The following is a 26,190-nucleotide window of genomic DNA, read 5'->3' on the forward strand; positions in this document are numbered from 1 at the left end:
TCAATTCAACAGGTAACACACCCACAGAGTCAATTCAACAGGTAACACACCCACAGAGTCAATTCAACAGCTAACACACCCACAGAGTCAATTCAACAGGTAACACAGCCACAGAGTAAATTCAACAGGTAACACACCCACAGAGTCAATTCAACAGCTAACACACCCACAGAGTCAATTCAACAGCAAACACACCCACAGAGTCAATTCAACAGGTAACACACCCACAGAGTCAATTCAACAGGTAACACACCCACAGAGTCAATTCAACAGACAACACACCCACAGAGTCAATTCAACAGCAAACACACCCACAGAGTCAATTCAACAGCAAACACACCCACAGAGTCAATTCAACAGGTAACACACCCACAGAGTCAATTCAACAGCTAACACACCCACAGAGTCAATTCAACAGCAAACACACCCACAGAGTCAATTCAACAGGTAACACACCCACAGAGTCAATTCAACAGGTAACACACCCACAGAGTCAATTCAACAGGTAACACACCCACAGAGTCAATTCAACAGACAACACACCCACAGAGTCAATTCAACTGCAAACACACCCACAGAGTCAATTCAACAGCAAACACACCCACAGAGTCAATTCAACAGGTAACACAGCCACAGAGTCAATTCAACAGGTAACACACCCACAGAGTCAATTCAACAGCTAACACACCCACAGAGTCAATTCAACAGCAAACACACCCACAGAGTCAATTCAACAGGTAACACACCCACAGAATCAATTCAGGAAGTAAATTGAAATTCAACGTGTGCATGTGTTTGTGTGTTTTAATGTGTCTGTCTTTCTCCAGGCCCTAGACGTCAGTGACCACTACCCAGTGGAGGTCGAGTTGAAGGCGGGGTCAGAACATTTGGGAGGCCACACCCTTCTGATCGTCCTCATGGCCTTCTTCATCTCCACCTGAACCTGTGCATTGCGTCAACCCATGGTTGTGTCCCACGTCAAGCATCAGATGGCTATACTGTATCATATGATGTATACTGAACAAAAACATAAACACAACATGAAAACAATTTCAAAGATTTTACTGAGTTACAGTTCATAGAAGGAAATCAGTCAATTGAAATAAATAAATTAGGCCCTAATCTATGGATTTCACATGATTGGGCAGGGGCACAGCCATGGGTTGGCCTGGAAGGGCATAGGCCCACCCATTGGGGAGCCAGGCTAAGCCAATCAAAATGAGTTTTTCCCCATAAAGAGCTTTATTACAGACAGAAATGCTCCTCAGTACCCCCTCCTCAGACGATTCCACAAGTGAAGAAGCCGGATGTGGAGGTCCTGGGCTGGCGTGGTTACACGTGGTCTGTGGTTTTTAGTCACACTGTTATCCAGAGCAACTTACAGTAGTGAATGCATACATTTGAGTTTGAGTTTATTTTATTTTTACAGGGACAGTGCACATTAATCAACGTTTCAGTAAAAGTGCCGGTTTTAGCCAGCCGGCTAATTTTCAATCGCAGTCCCTGGGCAGGTTATTAAAAACAATTACAATACAGACAATCAATGAGCAGTGAGCACACGCAGAGCAACATAGGACAAGCAAGACATAGCGTACAGACAGAGCAACATAGGACAAGCAAGACGTAGCATACAGACAGAGCAACATAGAACAAGCAAGATGTAGCATACAGACAGAGCAACATAGAACAAAAAGCAACAAGACAAAATCCATAAAAACAACAGTGTTTCCACACCTCACAAGCTACAGACAACAGACAACATGGAAAGTGGCAATACACAGCTAGGGATTATGTTCACAAATCTGATTGACCTTTAGCCATGTCTTCATGCATTTTGTGAAAGTGTGATATGTGGTGCAGTTATGTGTGTCTGATGGCAGTGTATTCCAGACATGGGAAGCTCTCACAGAGAAAGCGGATTTACTAAAGGTGCTTTTCCTTAAGGGAACTATACAGTCACCTCTCATGGCAGACCTTGTGGATCTGCTGCCATATGTTTGGGTTTTCTGTTTAACTAAAGTACTGAGTGGAGGGGGAGCTAGGCCATTTAGGATCTGTAATACAAGACATGCGTTGGTGTATTGCACAAGATTTTCCCAACTCAGGAGCTCATGCTTTCTGAGGATGTAACAGTGATGATGGCTATTGGGCTTCCTATCAAGCACTTTGAGAGCCTGTTTGTAGACAGACTGAATAGGTTTTAATGTTGTATAGCAAGCTTGGGCCCAACTAGACAAGCAGTATGTTAAGTGGGGGAGTATCATCGATTTGAAGTACAGTCTTGCTACCTCTGTGGTCAAACAATTTCATATAAATCGGAAATTAGCTAGGTTGAATTTGGTTATTTGAATTACCTTTTTCACATGCTTTTTAAAAGAGAGGTTGGAATCAAGTATGATGCCAAGGTACTTAAAATCAGATACCACCTGGAGCTTCTCCCCTGATACACAGACATCTGGTTCAGTAGCATCAGATACCACCTGGAGCTTCTCCCCTGATACACAGACATCTGGCTCAGTAGCATCTGTTGCCCTCTTTGTGAAGAACATGCAGACAGTTTTTTTCACATTGAGATGCAAACACGAGTCACTGAGCCACTTTGTAACCTGGACCATTACAGTAGTGAGTTCTTATGGTAGAGATATGCACATTCAATTCGATGGCAACAGCTCAGTTGGACATTTCTGCATGTCAGCATGCCAATTGCATGCTCCTTAAAACCTGAGACATCTGTGGTATTGTGTTGTGTGACAAAACTGCACATTTTAGAGTGCCATTTTATTGTCCCCAGCACACCTGTGTAACGATCATGCTGTTTATTCAGCTTCTTGATATGACACACCTGTTAGGTGGATGGACTATCTTGGCAAAGGAGAAATGCTCACTAACAGGGATGTAAACAAATTTGTGCACAAAATTTGAGAGAAATAAGCTTTTTTTTTGCATATGAATTTGAATTTCTGGGATCTTTTATTTCAGCTCATGAAACATGGGACCAGAAATGTACATGTTGCGTTTATATTTTTGTTCAGTGTAATTAGCATAATATGTTAAACACCTGTACATGTGTTGTGAGATGTGGCAGGCGTCTGCAATGTAGTCAGCCTGGAACACGGCCAGTGTGTGTGTGTGTGTGATGGGAGATCTCTATATGACTTCTGGTTCGAATACCAAAACAGACGAAGTGAAAAACCTGCCTGTGTGCCCTTGAGCAAGACCCTGTAAAACATTTCACTGCACCTATCCGATGTATGTAACAATAAAACATGTTTTTGCTGACACACAGTACTATTCAATCAAACACCTATTTCAGTAGTTCCATAGTACCTCATAGCTCAATCAAATCACAGAATGTCCTTTAAAACCCCTCCTACTATCAGAATGATCAGAATAGGAAACGTGTGAGCAAACACACACAGCGTCACTAGTTTGTAAACAGACACTAACAGGTTTGATGGAATTCTAGCCTGGGTTTCAGGAGTCTGAACACCAAAGCCGTATTCACATGTCAGCCATTAATACCAGGGTATTTACTGTGTATTGGAATATATTTTTACAGTGCACAAGACATCCCCTGGGGACAATATGTATCGACTGTATTGAATTCAAAGGGGAGAGGCTATAAAGGACACTACTAGCCATAATCTAACACTGACCCTTAACCTATTCTTATCAAATCAAATGTTATTTGTCACATGCGCCGAATACAACAGGTGTAGAGACCTTACAGTGAAATGCTGAATACAACAGGTGTAGTAGACCTCACAGTGAAATGCTGAATACAACAGGTGTAGTAGACCTCACAGTGAAATGCTGACTACAACAGGTGTAGTAGACCTCACAGTGAAATGCTGACTACAACAGGTGTAGTAGACCTCACAGTGAAATGCTGAATACAACAGGTGTAGTAGACCTCACAGTGAAATGCTGAATACAACAGGTGTAGTAGACCTCACAGTGAAATGCTGAATACAACAGGTGTAGTAGACCTCACAGTGAAATGCTGACTACAACAGGTGTAGTAGACCTCACAGTGAAATGCTGAATACAACAGGTGTGGTAGACCTCACAGTGAAATGCTGACTACAACAGGTGTAGTAGACCTCACAGTGAAATGCTGACTACAACAGGTGTAGACCTCACAGTGAAATGCTGACTACAACAGGTGTAGTAGACCTCACAGTGAAATGCTGAATACAACATGTGTAGTAGACCTCACAGTGAAATGCTGAATACAACAGGTGTAGTAGACCTCACAGTGAAATGCTGAATACAACAGGTGTAGACCTCACAGTGAAATGCTGAATACAAAGGTGTAGTAGACCTCACAGTGAAATGCTGAATACAACAGGTGTAGTAGACCTCACAGTGAAATGCTGAATACAACAGGTGTGGTAGACCTCACAGTGAAATGCTGACTACAACAGGTGTAGACCTTACAGTGAAATGCTGAATACAACAGGTGTAGTAGACCTCACAGTGAAATGCTGAATACAACAGGTGTAGTAGACCTCACAGTGAAATGCTGAATACAACAGGTGTAGTAGACCTCACAGTGAAATGCTGAATACAACAGGTGTAGTAGACCTTACAGTGAAATGCTGAATACAACAGGTGTAGTAGACCTCACAGTGAAATGCTGAATACAACAGGTGTAGTAGACCTTACAGTGAAATGCTGAATACAACAGGTGTAGTAGACCTCACAGTGAAATGCTGAATACAACAGGTGTAGTAGACCTTACAGTGAAATGCTGAATACAACAGGTGTAGTAGACCTTACAGTGAAATGCTGAACACAACAGTGGCCTTACAGTGAAAAGCCCTTAACCAACAATGAAGTTAAGAAAGTATAAAGGATAAGTAAAAAATAAAAGTAACAAATAATTATAGAGCAGCTGTAAAATAACAATGTGGAGGCTATATACATGGGGTACCGGTACAGAGTCAATGTGGAGACTATATACAGGGGGTACCGGTACAGAGTCAATGTGGAGACTATATACAGGGGGTACCGGTACAGAGTCAATGTGGAGGCTATATACAGGCGGTACCGGTACAGAGTCAATGTGGAGGCTATATACAGGGGGTACCGGTACAGAGTCAATGTGGAGGCTATATACAGGGTATTACGGTACAGAGTCAACGTCGAGGCTATATACATGGGGTACCGGTACAGAGTCAATGTGGAGGCTGTCGTGTCTTTGGGGTACCATTAAACTGAAGACATGTTTATCAATTAACTCTCTGTAATTATTATCACGCGATTAAACTGATTAATCGTTTAATTGTAATTAACTAGGAGATCGGGGCACCAAGGAAAATATTCAGATTACAAAGTTATAATTTTCCTAATATAACTTTCCTATATTATAACATTATATATTATATTCTATTATAGTATAGGCCGATTATCTTCTGGTTTAAATGGTGTATTTTACCTCGCGTCCAGTCTCATTCCAAACGTCGTAAATTGTTGTACCTGCACGAACCCAGTCTTTACTAAGAGTCATCCATACATCAATTGTCTTAAAATCATTTATTTACTAAACTAATTAATTCACAGAAAGTATACAAACAGTAATTATCATCACAAAGAATTGGTAGAGTAATGTGCCCTAGTGGGCTAAAACAGGCATGGCTGGTCTGTTGGACAATGGGTCATAAACGGTCAGCTGAGGAGGTACACAGAGTTCATTAATATTAACAATTGACAATTGAACGCTCACTCATTCGGGAACAATTGCAATCAATATATATTTACGCTCAGTGTGTCGTCGGGATCCTTGTTGAAGCGTCGTTCGGTTGGAGAGCTCTCTCTCTCTTTCTCTCTCTCTCTCTCTCTCTCTCGGTTAGAATGGATCTTTCAAAGCGACATTCATTAATGTCGTCATAGAATGGGTGTTTCGTTGGTCTTCGCGTTCAATGATATAATTTACTTAGCTGCAGATTAATAATTAATATCAAAGACTTGTTCTTATTCTGTCGGTATCAATAGTCTAAAAGTTAACCACGTGGTATAGTTCACTTTCAGTAGAGTACTTGGATGGTCAAACCTATTGGCCAACTCGCAATGGAGTGGAGGCCGGGGTCTGAAGAAAGTAGATCAGGCTATGGTTTTATAGTGAACATGTCACATGACACCTGGTCCTGCCTGTGTCCCTGGGGGCGTGCCGATGACTGAGTTAAGCTTGGTACAGGAATACAACTCCATCACATTAACATCAGTACATAGCATCTCAATGTATTACAAAAGCTTTATCCTTATTAATACATTCTATACAACCATGTGGATGCAATTCTCATCACTGAGGCTATTATATAAACCGTTTTATGGTAATATGGCTATATTGTCTCTTCTGAGTATCACAAAATTGTACCAAGCGGACCAGTTCGTAGCTGGATTCTTCACCAATCTTCCATACCTTCTCCAGAACACAAATGTCGCTTGGCTCCCCAATTCTGTGAGTTGGAAGAATTTCCTGTGTCTCTCTATGGGCCATGTGGCAAGAGATTCTCCTCTTAGAGTTTTTACAACCCTTTCACACAGGGCCTGGGTGGGGGAAGGTAGGTTGGGGGATGGTGCAAAGGGGGGAGGGGGTCAACTGTCCTCCCTGTACTCAAAGAGGCAAACGTCATGACAAGGCTATATACATGGGGTACCGGTACAGAGTCAATGTGGAGACTATATACAGGGGGTACCAGTACAGAGTCAATGTGGAGGCTATATACAGGGGGTACCGGTACAGAGTCAATGTGGAGGCTATATACAGGGGGTACCGGTACAGAGTCAATGCGGAGGCTATATGCAGGGGGTACCGGTACTGAGTCAATGTGGAGGCTATATACAGGGGTACCGGTACAGAGTCAATGTGGAGGCTATATACAGGGTGTACTGTACAGAGTAAATGTGGAGGCTATATACAGGGGGTACCGGTACAGAGTCAATGTGGAGGCTATATACATGGGGTACCGGTACAGAGTCAATGTGGAGACTATATACATGGGGTACCGGTACAGAGTCAATGTGGAGACTATATACAGGGGGTACCGGTACAGAGTCAATGTGGAGGCTATATACAGGGGGTACCGGTACAGAGTCAATGTGGAGGCTATATACATGGGGTACCGGTACAGAGTCAATGTGGAGGCTATATACAGGGTATTACGGTACAGAGTAAATGTGGAGGCTATATACATGGGGTACCAGTACAGAGTCAATGTGGAGACTATATACAGGGGGTACCGGTACAGAGTCAATGTGGAGGCTATATACAGGGGGTACCGGTACAGAGTCAATGTGGAGGCTATATACAGGGGGTACCGGTACAGAGTCAATGTGGAGGCTATATACAGGGGGTACCGGTACAGAGTCAATGTGGAGGCTATATACAGGGGGTACCGGTACAGAGTCAATGTGGAGGCTATATACAGGGGATACCGGTACAGAGTCAATGTGGAGGCTATATACAGGGGGTACCGGTATAGAGGACATTTCTGAAATGAAATCTCGTTTTGCAGGTCACGAGTGGCTGTATAGTCTTTCCCAATTCAAAGCCACTGGCGCCTGGTAGCCATGTTTTATCACGTTTATAGTCACGTTAAGCTGGTTCGTACACTACACGATTTTGGCCCTGATATAGCTTTCCCTGACAAGTTCAGATCGGAGACAAAATCCCCATGTCGTTGCCTAGTCTGGGCGCGAGGCCATCACCGAGGCTCAGTAAATGTGTGCATGTCGATGCTCTTGTAGTGTGAGACGTGCAACGGCTAGTTTTGACAACAGTGATCAGCAACAGTCAATAAGAACCTCACCAGAGAAGAAGTGAGATAACGTATCACATGACCCAGAATGTATAGACTCTGGAGCCATGACTTCTACTAGTATGGATGTATAGACTCTGGAGCAGGAGCCATGACTACTACTAGTATGGATGTATAGACTGGAGCCATGACTACTACTAGTATGGATGTATAGACTCTGGAGCCGTGACTACTACTAGTATGGATGTATAGACTCTGGAGCCATGACTACTACTAGTATGGATGTATAGACTCTGGAGCAGGAGCCATGACTACTACTAGTATGGATGTATAGACTCTGGAGCCGTGACTACTACTAGTATGGATGTATAGACTCTGGAGCCATGACTACTACTAGTATGGATGTATAGACTCTGGAGCCATGACCACTACTAGTATGGATGTATAGACTCTGGAGCCATGACTACTACTAGTATGGATGTATAGACTCTGGAGCCATGACTACACTAGTATGGATGTATAGACTCTGGAGACATGACTACTACTAGTATGGATGTATACTCTGGAGCAGTAACCATGACTACTACTAGTATGGATGTATAGACTCTGGAGCAGGAGCCATGACTACTACTAGTATGGATGTATAGACTCTGGAGCCATGACTACTACTAGTATGGATGTATAGACTCTGGAGCAGTAACCATGACTACTACTAGTATGGATGTATAGACTCTGGAGCAGGAGCCATGACTACTACTAGTATGGATGTATAGACTCTGGAGCCATGACTACTACTAGTATGGATGTATAGACTCTGGAGCCATGACTACTACTAGTATGGATGTATAGACTCTGGAGCCATGACTACTACTAGTATGGATGTATAGACTCTGGAGCAGGAGCCATGACTCCTACTAGTATGGATGTATAGACTCTGGAGACATGACTACTACTAGTATGGATGTATAGACTCTGGAGCAGGAGCCATGACTCCTACTAGTATGGATGTATAGACTCTGGAGCCATGACTACTACTAGTATGGATGTATAGACTCTGGAGCCATGACTACTACTAGTATGGATGTATAGACTCTGGAGCCATGACTACTACTAGTATGGATGTATAGACTCTGGAGCAGTAACCATGACTACTACTAGTATGGATGTATAGACTCTGGAGCAGGAGTCTTGACTACCACAAGTATGGATGTATAGACTCTGGAGCCATGACTACTACTAGTATGGATGTATAGACTCTGGAGCAGGAGCCATGACTACTACTAGTATGGATGTATAGACTCTATGGATGTATAGACCATGACTACCACTAGTATTGATGTATAGACTCTGGAGCCATGACTACTACTAGTATGGATGTATAGACTCTGGAGCAGGAGTCATGACTACCACTAGTATGGATGTATAGACTCTGGAGCCATGACTACTACTAGTATGGATGTATAGACTCTGGAGCCATGACTACTACTAGTATGGATGTATAGACTCTGGAGCCATGTCTACTACTAGTATGGATGTATAGACTCTGGAGCAGTAACCATGACTACTACTAGTATGGATGTATAGACTCTGGAGCAGGAGTCATGACTACCACTAGTATGGATGTATAGACTCTGGAGCCATGACTACTACTAGTATGGATGTATAGACTCTGGAGCAGGAGTCATGACTACCACTAGTATGGATGTATAGACTCTGGAGCCATGACTACTACTAGTATGGATGTATAGACTGGAGCCATGACTACTATTAGTATGGATGTATACTCTGGAAGCCATCATTTTTCTTCATGGTCATGTGAATATCTGTAATGAATCTGCAGTTATAAAATAAACTGACTGTTGGCCGACTTCACGAAAACGATGTGAGCGTCAGGGGCGGAAATCCCGGGGGGGACATGACCCCCCCATCCTGGGAAAAATATGATTTGTCCCCCCCAATATATCACTGTAAACATAACTATGTAATTTAAATAATATTAATAATACGCAATGAAAGCAATTGTGCTGTTATAGACACTCAAAAGATTGCGTGCCCGCTAGCTTTGCAAATTCAGCTATTGTTGGAAGCCAGCCAATATGAAACAAACTATTAAAATTACAAAAGGTTGCAGCATATGTTGTGTAAATGGTGAACTCATACAGCTGTCAACTCTTGTCACTGCAATCCGTTTCACATTTGCTAGCTACCTTTTAGATCGAAGCCCATATATAATGATAGAAGATAAGATAGAAGCCCATCTCCTACTGTAAATAACCTATACACTGTGTGTGTGTGTAGCCAGCCAGCCAGCCAGCCAGGTCGAAAAATGGCAGAAAAATAAAAAAGACGGACATCAGAGTATTTTTCAGTACACCAAAACGCAAAGTAAGAACCCTCGTAGCCTAATATCTCAAAGACTAGTTGATAAAATGTTCATAAGAAAGAAATGAAATTCTAATGGAAATGTTTCACAATGATGTCATTAGGCAGAGCAGGCAACAGATGGCACACAGACAGCAGAGTTGGGGACAGATATGCAGGGACAGACTGGCAGAGACAGGGAGTCTCAGGTAAGTTTGTTGAGTCTTTGTCTGGCAACATTATGAAAGGTTCTCCATTTTTTTGACTTGTAAAATAGGAACATAATTGGAAAATGCCATGGATACCCCCACTCTCAACTTAAACTGGTGACTGAACTAAGATTTGTTAAAGGCAATAGTATTGCTGTTGTGATTAGTTGTGTAGTTTTGGGTACCGGTAGTTAGGAGTACGGCAAACACCTTATTTCTTTGGTTCCTCAATATATATTTACCATATTACAATGTAGGCTATGTGTTACAGCACTACTTTTGGTGTCCCCCTCAGGAATTGCTCTTGAGAAAATGTCATGTAATTGTCCCCTCCAAAGTTGATATCAGCTTTTCGCCCCTGGTGAGCGTGTTGTGATTCTGTCAGATCGCTAGGAACAACGACTAGGAGTTTCATCTTGTTCTTGATACCATGTCTTGTTCTTGATACCATGTCTTGTTCTTGATACCATGTCTTGTTTTGAGGTGTTTTGACTGGTTTCATGTCAATGCCAATATGGCAACAAAGAAAAGTCGCTCACTAGCTAACCGGTAACGGTGTATGCGACAAGTGGTCGTGTAAATGTGTTTAATAAATAGAGTTGCCACGTTAATTCTTCGACTATAAGCCATCAGGTCTGTTGCTTAACAACCCACCCGTCTATAACGCCCTTATGTCATCTCCAGGAGTCTGGTCCCGTTCCTGTGCAGCGTTTATAACGCAAGATGGAGCCCTCTAGTCAGAGATCACAATTATTTTGGGAACTTGCAAAATGACCTTTTCATTCAAGACAGGATACATATGTTTCAGGTGATAGCAAGTTGTTGAGTTACTTTTCCCTCAACTACTTGTTTCTCCAACTTTATAGCAAGTTGTTTAGTTACTTGTTTCTCCAACTTTATAGCAAGCCAATTTTCATGTTCTGTGGTTTGGTAACTTTCTGTTCTTTGACAGATTCTGGCTGGACTGAAGACGAAAAGTTTTAAAACTGAAAGTTTGAGTCGTCCATCTCGCAAATGCACCTTCAACCACCAGGGGACATGAACGTGCCCATTGAAATGCATGACATCCGGCGCAACAAGCGCTTATGGGTAATGTGACCATACCAGTTTCAACCAGAGCCTCTGGTCCAGAGCGCTTATGGGTAATGTGACCATACCTTAAAGTTTCAACCAGAGCGCGTTAGAAGAGTTGTGACATGACAAATTAAAACAGCCAGTTGTCATTTTGGATAGTAGTACTCAGTGGCGACCCATCATTCAGGGCAGATATACATGTATTTTGGCAATAATACGTGTCGCATACCAGTTTGCAAACAATGTAAAAAAAAATATATATATACATTTATTTATTATTCACAATGATGGCCTACACCGGCCAAACCCGGACGGCGCTGGACCAATTGTGCACCGCCCTTTGGGATAATAATCATTGAGTTAACGAGCATAGGGGTTGGTAATGTCCTCGTTGCGCCATGATTGGCTCAGTGTTCTGTCATTCATGGGGACACCACCTCATTGCAAAATCTTTAGGGAGAGTTTAAATTCAAGCCCCTTGGGTGCTGCCAGTTTTCCCTGAGTTCCCAGTGGTCTTGGAAGCACCATAAATCCAGAAGATGACAATTTTCCCACCAGGACCACCACGCCACCTTGCTGTACAATTGAGCACAGCACAAAGTGAGTCCAAAAATGTCTTGTGCACTGCTGCATAAATTATGTAATATGCCAGGGAGATCTGTATGCTGTGGCTAAGAAATTGTGTAGTAAGCTGTTAGGGTGAGGCACATGGGCTACTAATAATTTGGTCCATTTCCCTCATAACTAAGCCCACAGTTCTAACTTGGCCGTGCACATGTAGCCCGTTATAGACAAAAGTAATCATTGCATATTGTAAGAGCTTTCATTGTCTGCTTATATGCCCCCCTTTAGCCTACGGTTCTGACTTGGTGTACAGGGAGTAAACTAAGAATGGCCCATGTTCTGAAATCTGTTTGTGTACTTTCAAAAGTGTTGAACAAATAGTTGACTACACCAGTCTATGCTCACTCATCGTCTTAAATTGAAATTACTGGTTGCCTCTTATCCACTCGTCGTTCCCTTATGCCATAGTTTGTATATTTCAATTGTCAGTAGAAACCACATTTGTTTAAGCACTTCAGCCATGTTATTTAAAGACAGTAAATGAGGCTGAATGAGCTGTTTCCCTGCCAGACAAGGCTCCGCTGATAGCCAGGTGTAGTGATTCACTCCATGGTGCTGAAAAGAAAGCTCTGCTGTTCGGACAGCTTTGTCGGCCCTGTTATAGTGCAGTTAATGTGTTTAGTGTAGCGGCTTGCTGGCACGCAACCCAAAACTTTTTGGGTGAGTTTGCCCCACCAAGATTTACACGCTAAAATCACCACCGGCAGTACTTAAATGTACAATACTGGCGTTCCTAGTTAATATTTCGGGATTTAAAATTTTTTTTTGGGGGGGGCTCATTATAAAGTTCTACCCCTTTACTCATGATGCCCAAGTCAACCCCTCATCTGAAGTCAGAATCAGCAGTGAAAACACAACAATAAGACCTGGTCAGTTAATAATATTTTATTTTCTGACTATTCAGATGTATTCATTCACCATGTCTGACCTCTCGTGAAGCCGAGGACCAGACATCCTACGGGATGTTAAAAACGTCTAGACCGTCGGTAGTCGGGTGTCTAGACGGCATGAATCTTCTTCCAGCGAGCCAGAGGACCAGTCGAGGGGATGTACTTCACCCCACAGCCATCAGGAATCACACGCTTTTCAGCCATCATTTGATCGAAGTCCACGGCGTTGAACTTAGTGAAGCCGTACTTCTTAGACATGTGGATCTGAGGGAGGGAGAGGTGAGGAGAGTGATCAGAGGTCCTCTACAGACAGCAATGTTTCTTAGTGTGTAAAGGAGCATGGCCCTTAGGACATTTAAAACCCCATAGAGTCAGAAATATAATTAGCATAATAAAACAATCCATTTAAAAAATCTGCCAGTAAGCTAGATATCTGTTTGCATCGGATGAGTCTCAAAATATACGTCTGAACGGTTTGGCTACAAACTATTATGACCTGGATGGAAAGGAGACTCAGGAAAACAATGGTGTTCTCCGTTTACGCTAAAACCTCAACAAGCGTCTTCGACTCCTTCAAAGTCATTACAGCTGATCTGCCAACTGTCTGTCTGTCGGGTCCGACCGGTTTGGGCTGCACACCATTATAACCCCTCTGGAAAGGGGAGTCTCACAATGTTGGGTGTTTTGCATTATGACACCCACAGGCTGCAAGACTCACCTGAAGTCTGGTACCAATTAACAAAAAATGTAAACAAAATTAGAAGACTGTTTAGTGCCAAAAATAAGGGGTTAAATGTTTTTAAATCCAATCTTTTTTCTGTCTCTCAGATAAAGGACAGACACTTGAGAACTTTTGAGGGCCCCATCTGTGGTAGTGAATCTGTTATTCAATGTGTTTGTATGAGCTAATAGCAGTAAGGACAAATTCAATTTCTCAAAAATAACATTATATACACACACTTCAAGGGGTCTTAAAATCCCAAATCAAATGATCCTTGGTATGACCTTGAAACAATTCCATACAGCTTACACTGCAGACCCCCCCATAGCTTACACTGCAGAGGGTTAAAGGACAAATTAGCTTATTGTTTTATTTAAATGCCTAAATACATTGTTGGTTGGGGTAATTAAAGTAATAAAGTTAAGTCACAGAAAGGTCTCGGCACTAACATTTCCTTTATAAGATTCGGTTAAATACATTTACAATGATCACTACCACATTTGATCAGTCATCCCCAGTGTGTCCCCGTGTGAACGTTACCTTCTGGCGTCCGGGGAACTTGAACTTGGCTCTGCGGAGAGCCTCGATAATGTGCTCCTTGTTGCTGGCTTTGGTGCGGACAGACATGATCACCTGACCAATTCGAACACGGGCCACGGTGCCCAGGGGTTTACCGAAAGCACCCCTCATCCCTGTCTGGAGCCTAGAAACACAGAACCACGTTTCATTATTACAGAGAACACATTTCATTATGGGATGACGGCACATTTAAGGTTCTTGGACACATGGAAACGAGTCTAATTACACCTTCTAACGAAGGTTTGGCGATCTTCAAGACATTCCTAGTCCATCACCAAACTGTAGAAAAGCCAACAAAATTAAGGCTCTTTATATTTTGTCATTGACAGTAGGAGCACTTGACGCCGAAGCCCTGCAGGTCAGGTAGACAGTGTTCACAATTTTGGGGATAGTAAAATGTTTTCAGTATAAAATGAAGACCTACCAAATATAAAAGTATAGAAGATAATGAAGCTGTTTTAAATAAGATCTGGGAGAACTAAGAACCAAACTAGACAGACTGCAGTTCAGAAAATGGCATAATGTTCGAGCAGCTCACTAAGCATAACAAGGCATCAGCCATAACATGTATTAGCTTTGAAATTGGCAATCTCTGCCCCAAAAAGTGCACTACAGCAAGAAACTAGTTAACAGCAACATTTTGCCAACAGGACCTCTAAAACAGTAACCCTCCCGTCAGAACGGTTTTTAATTAAATCTGAGGTCATTTCCTACGTGCTTCTTGACTCAGAATAGGTTGGTGAACACTGTACTACATAGTTCACTACTGTTGACCAGCGGCCTATGGGCTGGTCATTGACATGGAGCAGCACCTTGTCCATATTACCCGTCCCCAGCCCAGCCAGTCCTGGTCTACCCGTCCCCAGCCCAGCCAGTCCTGGTCTACCCGTCCCCAGCCCAGCCAGTCCTGGTCTACCCGTCCCCAGCCCAGCCAGTCCTGGTCGAACACACAGCAGCACCAGTTGAAAGCGTTGTCTCAGCGGTCCCTTAAAGGGGCCAGCACCTCCCAGCTGGCCTCATACACAACCACAGAGTCACTGTCTGCAGCCATTGCACACCAGAACCGCACTGCAGCGGGACCGGTCGGCTTAATAAGCTGCAGGTTTGTTTTAGGAGTTTAGAACAGGGTGCTGTACCTGTCAGCCCCAGCGCAGGACAACATCTTGTTGATACGGATGACATGGAAGGGGTGCAGACGGACCCGGATGTGGAAACCGTCTTTTCCACAAGTCTTCACCATGTACTTGTTGGCACAGATACGGGCTGCCTCCAGAGCTACAGAGGAAAGAGACGGGAGAGTTAACACGGGCTGCCTGAGAGCGAGAGAGAGCCGGGAGAGAGCCGGGAGAGAGACGGAGAGACGGGAGAGTCAACACAGGCTGCCTCCAGAGGAGAGAGAGAGAGACAGGAGAGTTAACCTGTTATGGCTAGGGGGCAGTATTTTCACGGCCGGATAAAAAACGTACCCGATTTAACCTGTTAGGGCTAGGGGGCAGTATTGACACAGCAGGATAAAAAAACGTACCCGATTTAATCTGGTTACTACTCCTGCCCAGTAACTAGAATATGCATATAATTATTGGCTTTGGATAGAAAACACCCTAAAGTTTCTAAAACTGTTTGAATGGTGTCTGTGAGTATAACAGAACTCATGGCAGGCCAAAACCTGAAAAGATTCCATGCAGGAAGTGGCCTGTCTGACAATTTCTTGCCCTTCTTGATTATCTCTATCCATTACAGAGGATCTCTGCTGTTACGTGACACTTCCTACGGCTCCCATGGGCTCTCAGAAGGCAGCAAAAAGCTGAATCGTGGCTTTGCAGGCTCTGGCTGAAAAAAAAAAGTAACGCGTTTGGGTAGTGGCTGGTTACAGTACTGTGAGACTCAGGCTCGTGCCCGCGTCGACCCCATGCCTTGTTTTCTTTCGTCTGTTTACCTAAACGCAGATTCCCGGTCGGAATATTATCGCTTTTTTATGAGAAAAATGGCATAAAAATGGATTCTAAACAACGGTTGACATGTTTAGAAGTACGGTAATGGAATATTTAGAAATTTTTGTCACGAATTGCGCCATGCTCGTGACCCTTATTTACACTTCGGGTAGTGTCTTGAACGCACGAACAAAACGCCACTATTTGGATATAACGATGGATTATTTTGGACCAAACCAACATTTGTTATTGAAGTAGCAGTCCTGGGAGTGCATTCTGACGAAGAACAAAGGTAATCAAACTTTTGTAATAGTAAATCGGAGTTTGGTCAGGGCTAAACTTGGTGGGTGTCTAAATAGCTAGCCGTGATGGCTGGGCTATGTACTCAGAATATTGCAAAATGTGCTTTCACCGAAAAGCTATTTTAAAATCGGACACCTCGATTGCACAAAGGAGTTCTGTATCTATAATTCTTAAAATAATGTTTTTTGTGAACGTTTATCGTGAGTAATTTAGTAAATTCACCGGAGGTTTGCGGGGGGTATGCTAGTTCTGAACGTCACATGCTAATGTAAAAAGCTGGTTTTTGATATAAATATGAACTTGATTGAACAAAACATGCATGTATTGTATAACATAATGTCCTAGGGTTGTCATCTGATGAAGATCAAAGGGTAGTGCTGCATTTAGCTGTGGTTTGGGTTTATGTGACATTATATGCTAGCTTGAAAAATGGGTGTCTGATTATTTCTGGCTGGGTACTCTGCTGACATAATCTAATGTTTTGCTTTCGTTGTAAAGCCTTTTTGAAATCGGACAGTGTGGTTAGATAAAGGAGAGTCTTGTCTTTAAAATGCTGTAAAATAGTCATGTTTGAAAAATTTAAGTTTTTGTATTTGAGGAATTTGTCATTCGCGCCACGCCCATCATTGGATATTGGAGCAGGCGTTCCGCTAGCGGAACGTCTAGATGTAAGAGGTTAACACAGGCTGCCTCCAGAGGAGAGGGATGAGGGGAAGAGCTAGAGATATGGAAAGTAGATTTAAATGCGAGATGGCAATCTGACCTTGCATTTCAGAAGACAGTATGTGTAACATTGTCAATTAGTGAGTGTGTGTGTGTGTGTCAGAGCATAGCTGACCGTCTCCAGAGAACCTCTGACCTCACCTTCAGAGGACAGCTGCTCGTACTCGTCAGAGACCATGTGACCACACAGAGGGAACTCATCCACCCTGGCTTTCTTCCTGCCCAGGTCAAAGATCCTGATCTTAGGATCTACAGAGGTAAATAACAGGAGAGAGTTTACAAGATGATCTTAGCATCTACAGAGGTAAATAACAGGAGAGAGTTTACAAGAGGTAGTTAATGTTGGTCTGAATGTCTTTAAAAAAGGTGCACTATGCAAGAAATCATTCCATTTCCTGTCTGCTACAAGTCTTAAGAGTTTACCTAATTACACTTGGAGACTAAACTAGTGTAGAGCAGAGCTTCCCAAACTCAGGGCTGGCCCCACCAGGTGCACGCTTTGTTTTTTGCCCTAGCACTACACAGCGGATGCAAATAAAAGCTTAGTTGGTTATTTGAAATCAGCTGTGTTGTGCTAGGACAAAATCCAAAACGTGCCCTCAGGACCAAGTTTGGGAAACCCTGGTGGAGATTCATTGTACCATCTGAACCGCTGTGGAATATATTTTCCACAACTAAAAATATGACATTTTCAGCTGGTGTATAAAAGCAAAAGACCCAAAACCCTTAAGGCATATAAATAGATCAGCCCCTGCTTATACCTGCTTTCAATGAGTAACATCTACACTGAATAAAAATATAAAACGCAACAATTCAGTCAACTAAAATCAATTCATTAGACCCTAATCTATGGATTTCACATGATGGGAATAAAGATGTGCATCAGCTCATCACAGATACCTAAAAAAAAAAAATAAAGGTAGGGGCGTGGATCAGAAAACCAGTCCGTATCTGGTTTGACCATTTGCCTCATGCAGCGTGACATCTCCTTCACATAGAGTTGATCAGGCTGTTGATTGTGGAATGTTGTCCCACTCCTCTTCAATGGCTGTCAAAAGTTTCTGGATATTGGCGGGAACTGGAACACACTGTCGTACACGTCGATCCAGAGCATCCCAAACATGCTTAATGGGTGACATGTATGGTGAGTATGCAACCATGGAATAACTGGGACATGTTCAGCTTCCAGGAATTGTGTACAGAGCCTTGTGACATGACAACCACTTGACCAAAATGCTATTGTTTTCAGTTGTCCATACCATAACCCTACCACAATGAACCCTACCACAAGGAACTCTTCACAACGTTGACGTCAGCAAACCACTTGCCCACACACACACACACACACAACGCCGTCTGCCCAGTACAGTTGAAACCGGGATTCATCCATGAAGAGCACACTTCTCCAGCATGCCAGTGGCCATTGAAGACCGGTTACGACACCAAACTGCAGTCAGGTCAAGACCCGGGTGAGGATGACGAGCACAGCTTCCGAGAAGTTTGTGCAGAAGTTGTTTGGATGTGCAAACCCACAGCTGTCCGGGTGGCTGGTCTCAGACGATCACGCAGGTGAAGCCACCGGCTGTGGAGGTCCTGGGCTTGCGTGGTTACACGTGGTCTACGGTTGAGGCCCGGTTAGACGTACTGACAATTTCTAAAACTACGTTGTAGGCGGCTTATGGTAGAGAAATTTACATTTGAAAAATTCTCTGGCAACAGCTCTGGTGGACATTCCTGCAGTCAGCATGCCAGCTGCACACTCCCTGAACTTGAGACATCTGTGGCATTGTGTTGTGACAAAACTGCACATTTTAGAGTGGACTTTTGTCCCCAGTACAAGGTGCACCTGTGTAATGATCATGCTGTTTAATCAGTGTCTTGATATGCCACACCTGTCAGTTCGATGGATTTTCTTGGCAAAGGAAAAATGCTCACTAACAGGGATGTAAACAAATGTGTGCACAAAATTGAGAGACATATGTTTATTTGTGCATATGGAAAGTTGCTGGGATCTGTTACTTCAGCTCATGAAACACAGGACCAACAATTTAAAAGTTGCGTTTACATTTTTGTCCAGTATATAAGTCACTTCTGTGAATTTGGTCTGGTCACTCAAAAAGGTAACATATTACAGCTGTAAGTGACAGAAGAGTAAACTAGCTACGCACTCAGTAGTCGTCAGAACTAAACGTTGTAAAGCGTTGTCTCAGCGGTCCCTTAAAGGGGCCAGCACTTCCCAGCTGGCCTCATACACAACCACAGAGTCACTGTCTGCAGCCATTGCACACCAGAACCGCACTGCAGCGGGACCGGTCGGCTTAATAAGCTGCAGGTAAGAACACTTACGTTCCTTTTTAGTATTTATTACATTCCCCAGTAGCTGCTGCCAATGCAACAGCTACTCTTCCTGGGGTCCAAACAGGAATAAACAATTACAGAAAACGCAACAGCCTCCATCAAATAAAAAAAAACCATTACAAATGTACAATACAACATGTATATTACAGGTATGAGTATTTTATATCTAATTTTACTGCTTGCTTGACTTGAGGAATAGAGTTCCACGTAGTACTGTGAGTTTCCTAGCCTATGTTCTAAATTGTGAAGAGACCCCTGGTGGCATGTCTTGTGGGGTATGTATGGGTGGACTGTGAAGAGACCCCTGGTGGCATGTCTTGTGGGGTACGTATGGGTGGACTGGGAAGAGACCCCTGGTGGCATGTCTTGTGGGGTATACCTGGGTGGACTGTGAAGAGACCCCTGGTGGCATGTCTTGTGGGGTACGTATGGGTGGACTGAGCTGAGCCATTTGAACAGACAGTTCGGTCCCTTCAACACACCTCAAAGACTAGTGATGCAGTCAATTTAGCATGCAATTGACATTGGCCCCTAAATGTACACTGAAGGCTAACTGCTCTGTTCTGGGCCAACTGAAATTAGCTTGTTTGAGTGGGAATAACCCCAAGGTAAAGGAGAGAGAACTTACCAGGCACACCGCGACAGAAACGGGACTTGGGGTAGGGCTTGTTCTTGCAGTAGCGGTAGCTGAGGGAGAGAGATGGTTTAATCAAACAATTACCAGCTGGCTAGCTACAGCAACGGCACGTAGCTAACCGGCTAGCTACAGCAACGGCCCGTAGCACTACTACAGTTTGGTTGGTCAAGTGGTTGTCAGATACTTTTACATTCAACGAAAATGCTAACCATGTAGGAGTGATCAGAGGTTCTCCGGAGACCGCCATGTTTATTAGTGTGTAAAGGAAAACAAACCAGTCAGCATGTTGCCTCAGAGGTCCCTTAAAGGGGCCAGCACCTCCCAGCTGTCCTCAGTACTAGGGTTGGGCGATGTCAACCTCTGTCCAATCGTGATTAAATACCCATAAAACATTGATATGCAATAGGTGTCACCCCCTACTGGCCAACCTCCCAACAAGTAAAATGCCAGAAACACTGCTAAAAAGGACTGCTGGCATAAACACACTACAGGAGACAAGAGGAACCATGACAATATATTTGAGCCACATTTTTTTTAAATAGCCTATTCCTCTCTGCAGCAAGAAAGGTGGTGACAAGACAGCATCACTGGCTGCACGTCCTGTGATTGGTTGTAAATCATGAAGGGCCTGGCTACAGAGTACAACTCCGCGGTCCCCAGAACTGGGTAATTATTGAATGATTTGCATTTTTGCCTAATCTTCCTCTTATTAGACCTAGGCTTCAACATGTTGCTAGGTTAAATACACAATAGGCTGTGGAAATAGGCCAACTCTACCCATTTCCTTCATAAGCGTCGCTCAGCTCAAAGTTCCCTTTTGACTTCATTCCATCTTGATATTGTTCGCTCCATTTCACTTGTTGCCTGTAATAGTTGTGATAATAAAGTTGTGATAAAGAATCGCCTATAGACTCACAATTGTTCCCATATGAAAGCTGAAACTTTAGGACATTAAAACATTATTTAATAATACATGCATTTTATACAAAGCGACTGATGCGTGCATACATTACATATGGGCAGTCCCGGGAATCGAACCCACTACCCTGGTATTACAAGCACCATTATCTACCAACTGAGTTAAAGAAACTCTATAACTTTGTGTTATAGGAGTATTTTACAACTTGATTTTAGATGTTTCCTCGGCATAAAAGTAGTCTATGGGCCAGGAGAAACGAATCCATGGTTCAGCCACTAGAAACTTCAGCTGACTTTAGCCACCACAAAATAACAGAAGTGATGTGATCATCATTAAAAAGCACAAATCACCTGAAATCAACTTCATATATAGTTTGTTATTTAGGTGATTTGGACAACAAAAAAACATGCTCACAGCACTTTGATAACTTGTGGCTGAAGTTTGTAGTGACTGTTTAAACCAAACTATGGATTAGTTTCTCCTGGCCCAGACTACTGTCAAGATGAGGAACCAGCTAACATTTAGTAAAAGTGAAACTCCTTTAATGTTTTTGATATGCTATTTTAATTAGTCGGATTTGGCTTTTGGCCGTTTGGTTCGCAACAGCAAGGAGGGGGCCTCTTATTTTAGATTCATCTTTGCTCAACTAAGGTTTGTGGTAAACTAGTCCATGTTTCTATTGTTTGTTCTACCTGATTGCCTCAGGCCTATCAACATCTTAGGTTACTTAAAACTGAACTAAAGCCGTTAGATAAATCCATTGTTCATGAAGTAACAAGGCGGGAGGGAGAAAGCCAACAGGGATAAAAACTGAAGTCATTCAGAACAAACGGATCGAAGACTAAATGGGGCTTTTAAAACACGCTGGATTGTCCACTATAAAAACATTAAAATGGGCTTCAGCTATATGGACCGGATCAAGAAACTTTTTGGGCTGCTTTGATTCAAATCTTAACTCAGTCTACTTTACTCTTTCATTCTGTAAATTGTTTAACTTTTATAGAAAGAGGTTATGCAGGCTATAAAGGAAGAACTAAGCCACTTGGCTCTTTACTGTGTGGTTCCAGTCAAGTTAAACTGCACAGACCATCACTTCACAACGTAGTAACCGTTAACGACGGCGGTCAATCATCTGATAGGTAATATCAAGCAACCCTAGTCTGCAGCCACTAGAACCACACAGGGGTGACCAAGACTAAAAACACCTATCTCAAGGCCATCATACTTAAATAACCATCACTAGCCTGCTACCACCCAGTACCCTGCCATTAACTTAGTCCCGGTCACTAGCCAGCCTCCACCCAGTTACTCAACTCTGCACCTTAGATGCTGCAGCTCTATATACATGGAATCACTGGTCACTATCATGTTTACATACTGTTTTACCCACTTCATATGTATATACACTATATTCTAGTCAATGCCATCCTATTCAACCATTGCTATGTGTATAGACACACACCATTCTATCCTACGTGTTCTTCAGATAGACATTATGGATATAGTACACATCCCATCCCTCCTTACAAACATACACAGTGCCTTCGGAAAGTATTCAGACCCCTTGACTTTTTCACTTTGTTAGGTTACAACCTTATTCAAAAATTGTTTCCCCCCCAATACCCTCATAATGACAAAGCAAAAACATTTGAAAAATGTACAAATGTATTTAAACTGAAATATGACATAAGTACTCAGACCCCTTTCTCAGTACTTTGTTGAAGCACCTTTATCAGCAATTATAGCCTCAAGTCTTCTTGGGTATGACAAGCTTTGCACACCTTTATTTGGGGAGTTTCTCCCCTTATCTCCCATTCTTCTCTGCAGATCCTCAAGCTCTGTCAGGTTGGATGGGGAGCGTTGCTGCACAGCTATTTTCAGGTCTCTCCAGAGATGTTAGATCAGGTTGAAGTCCAGGCTCTGGCTGGGCCACTTAAGGACATTCAGAGACTTGTCCCGAAGCCACCCTTGGCTGTGTGCTTAGGGCCGTTGTCCTGTTGGAAGGTGAACTGTCACCCCAGCCTGAGCACTCTGGAACAGGTTTCATCAAGGATCTCTGTACTCGGCCCGTTCATCTTTGCCTCGATCCTGACTAGTCTCCCAGTCACTGCCACTTAAAAACATCCCCACAGCATGCTTCTGCCACCACCATGCTTCACCATAGGGATGGTGCCAGGTTTCCCCCAGACGTGACACTTTGCATTCAGGGCAGAGTTCAATCTTGGTTTCATCAGACCAGTGAATCTTGTCTCATTGTCTGCGAGTCCTTTAGGTGCCTTTTGACAAACTCCAAGCAGGCTGTCATGTGCCTTTTACTGAGCAGTGGCTTCCATCTGGCCACTACCATAAAGGCCTGATTGGTGGAGTGATGCAGAGATGGTTGTCCTTCTGGAAGGTTCTCCCACCTACACAGAGGAACTGTGGAGCTCTGCCAGAGTGAACATTGGCCCTTCTCCCCCAATTGCTCAGTTTGGCCGGGCGGCCAGCTCTATAAAGAGTCTTGGTGGCTCCAAACTTCTTCCATTTAAGAATGATGGAGGCAACAATTCCTTAGACCTCATGGCTTGATTTTTGCTCTGACATGCACTGTCAACTGCGAGACCTTATATAGACCCGTATGCCTTTACAAATCAAGTCCAATCAATTGAATTTACCACAGGTGAATTCCAATCAAGATGTAGAAACATCAAGGATGATCAATGGAAACAGGATGCACCTGTGCTCAATTTCGAGTCCCATAGCAAAGGGTCTGAATACTTGTAAATAAGGTATCTGCTTGTCATTAATTTACAGAATGTTTTTTTTTTTTTTGAAATTAGCATTTTCTTTGTCATTATGGGGTATTGTGTGTTGATTGAGGAATTTTTTCCCTCAACCCATTTTAGAGTAAGGCTGTAGCGTAACAAAATCTGGGAAAAGTGAAGGGGACTGAATACTGTATCTACACTACACATCTGCCACAACCCTTCAGGAAAGCGCTCACTGGCCTGGGAGACAGTTTTTATATGAACCTATCCTCTTTCCTCTATTTCCATCATAACGTTTTTATCCCAGCTTGCCTCCATTTTTATTAACTTTGCAGACACTTATCTAGAGCGACTTAGTCATTGCATTCAAGTGTAATAGTGTTTAAGCAGTCTCTCGTCCTGTATCTGTCTCTCTGTAGAGATAAGTGGATAAGGACCAGGAAGTTGCCTGTATACACACAGCTCGTTAAACTATTTCTACATTCCATTCTTTTATGTGTGTATTGTTATATATTACTGCACAGTTGGAGCTAGCAAGCATTTCGCTACACCCACATCTGCTAAATATGTATGTCAATGAGATAAAGGATGTTTAGACATTCACGTATCTTTATTCTGTACAGTAAAAACCTCACAACGCTGTGTAATGTGTACCAATAGTCACAGACCGATGTAATACACCAATAAACTCCATAATACGTATGTTGATCAACCCACAAGTTGCAATGGCTAGTTATGCTACCTAATACCATTAACAGCGTTACCCTTCTGATCGAGTTGGCTACATTAGCTAGGTGAATGACAGGGGTGTAGACATCGCTGACAGTGTGTAACATATCATCAAACTATCTAGTTTAATGACAACACAAATTGACGTTACGGCATATACATAAATATGACATCAACCCTGCGAATGTAGCTAGCTGGTTAATTACTGCACATGGTGCAGACACATCCGCCATTTTGTATTTTATCTGAGCTAAAGTCAGACTTTTATCTGAGCTAAAACCATGCGACAAAAAACACTCACCATCGGGCTGGCCGGCGACCCATGGCTAAGATCTGTTAAAATAGCACAAACACTTATTACGAATGGAAAGTAGCTAGGGTCCTAGAGTGGACAAATACATTATTTTTCTATATTTTTTTAGAAGAGCGGCAGAGACCACGATGTCACCGTGTACTCACCGAATGGAGGAAAGGAAGTCAGACAGACTTCCGCTGCGTCATATGGGTGCATTCCCGTGGAGAAAATATATGGTAAAAACACTTTTATTTTTTTGATTTGGGAAAGCACTTTTGTAATCACACGTGCATTATGGTTAGTAATCGTAAATGTTTTATTTAATATTTTGGCTGTAAAATTTCCTCCGCAACAACAAGCCAACCGTGGAGCATCTTGGGAAGAGTAGTTTTACCAAAGACATTTATAACGAACCCAAGATAGTTCATCTCTGTCGTTTACAGTAGGAGAAAAGAACAAGCAAGGAGGCAGAACAAGCAAGGAGGTGGGCAAAGCCAAGCCTTGCAAGCGGCTAATGGGGATCCATAATAAATACAAATACAATATAAATATTGGCGCATTATAGTATTTATTTGCATAGTTCCGTTAAGGATCGCCTCCTCTGTGAAGTGCGAGTGTGCACAAACTCGATTCCACCTTGCACTCCGAAACAATTTATTTATTTATTTTTTAACTTTAGCAAAGCGTCAAGTCTCTAAAACTTCGTGCACTGTATTCGTAAGAAATTCTTGTTTTGGGAACAGAACACTGAGATCATATGTTTCATCAATGAGAAAATTGGCAGGATATCGGCCCAGTTTCAGCAAGTTCCATGTTCTCCCACTACCTGCGACTGGACTTCCTCTCACTAACATATTTGTTGGTGAGAAAATGTTCTAAAGGGATACTACAACTTTATAGCCACTGTGATGTGTCTGTGGTTTTACCGCAGATAGGACAATGACACAGATGTTTCACCTGATGTATAAATGTGAAACATCCGCATGGCGTTCCCACTCACTACCAAACATCGCATTGAGAAGAAACCCAGTGGCCGGCAGTGGGAGATGATGGATTTTGGCCGATATTCTGCAAAATGTTTCTCATCGATTAAGCAAAGTAGGTGTACCCTCACAGAAATATGAAACTATATGCTAGAACGCCCCAATAATATCTCGCTAGCTCTTGCTTGGCTCTGCCCACTATGACTCATTTGTTCCGGTTTGAAACGTCGGGCTTTGGTCTATCTGAGTTATAGAAATCTTTGGTTTTACTGAGAACATGGAAGGGCAAGAGGAGGATCACAGAGTTTGGGATGAGATGAGGTGGTAGAGGAGGACCAGTGACC

At 42.9% G+C, this 26,190-nt stretch overlaps 2 protein-coding genes and 2 non-coding genes across 7 annotated transcripts in view; 1 reads left to right on the forward strand and 3 right to left on the reverse strand.

The window, feature by feature from the left end:
* dnase1l1 (deoxyribonuclease I-like 1) overlaps positions 1-1,050 on the forward strand; it is a 123,399-nt gene extending 122,349 nt beyond the window's left edge. For all 3 annotated transcript variants that reach the window (XM_045692808.1, XM_045692810.1, XM_045692811.1), the window contains exon 9: positions 828-1,050. In XM_045692808.1, coding sequence (XP_045548764.1) covers positions 828-941 — 114 coding nt within the window. In that variant the 3' untranslated portion in view covers positions 942-1,050. The remainder of the gene's footprint in view (positions 1-827) is intronic.
* An 11,851-nt stretch (positions 1,051-12,901) lies between these two features.
* On the reverse strand, positions 12,902-25,041 carry rpl10 (ribosomal protein L10). 2 transcript variants are annotated; one of them, XM_014134248.2, is made up of 7 exons: positions 25,028-25,041; positions 24,870-24,901; positions 20,165-20,223; positions 17,320-17,427; positions 15,358-15,496; positions 14,183-14,345; positions 12,902-13,185 (listed from the first exon to the last, which is right to left on the reverse strand). In XM_014134248.2, the coding sequence occupies exons 2-7, from the start codon at positions 24,890-24,892 to the stop codon at positions 13,030-13,032; spliced, it is 648 nt and encodes a 215-aa protein (XP_013989723.1). In that variant the 5' UTR covers positions 24,893-24,901; positions 25,028-25,041; the 3' UTR covers positions 12,902-13,029. The 2 variants fall into 2 exon arrangements, with proteins under 2 accessions (XP_013989723.1, NP_001134152.1); NM_001140680.2 differs by having other exon boundaries at positions 12,903-13,185; positions 24,870-25,030.
* On the reverse strand, positions 15,191-15,323 carry LOC123726262 (small nucleolar RNA SNORA70). The gene has a single exon (XR_006758653.1). It is a non-coding gene; the product is annotated as a small nucleolar RNA SNORA70 (small nucleolar RNA).
* Positions 19,378-19,510, reverse strand: LOC123726261 (small nucleolar RNA SNORA70). The gene has a single exon (XR_006758652.1). It is a non-coding gene; the product is annotated as a small nucleolar RNA SNORA70 (small nucleolar RNA).
* Positions 25,042-26,190: the final 1,149 nt, after the last annotated feature.

Source organism: Salmo salar, chromosome ssa13 (genome assembly GCF_905237065.1).
Source record: "Salmo salar chromosome ssa13, Ssal_v3.1, whole genome shotgun sequence".
In the NCBI taxonomy this organism is placed as follows: Eukaryota; Metazoa; Chordata; class Actinopteri; order Salmoniformes; family Salmonidae; genus Salmo; species Salmo salar.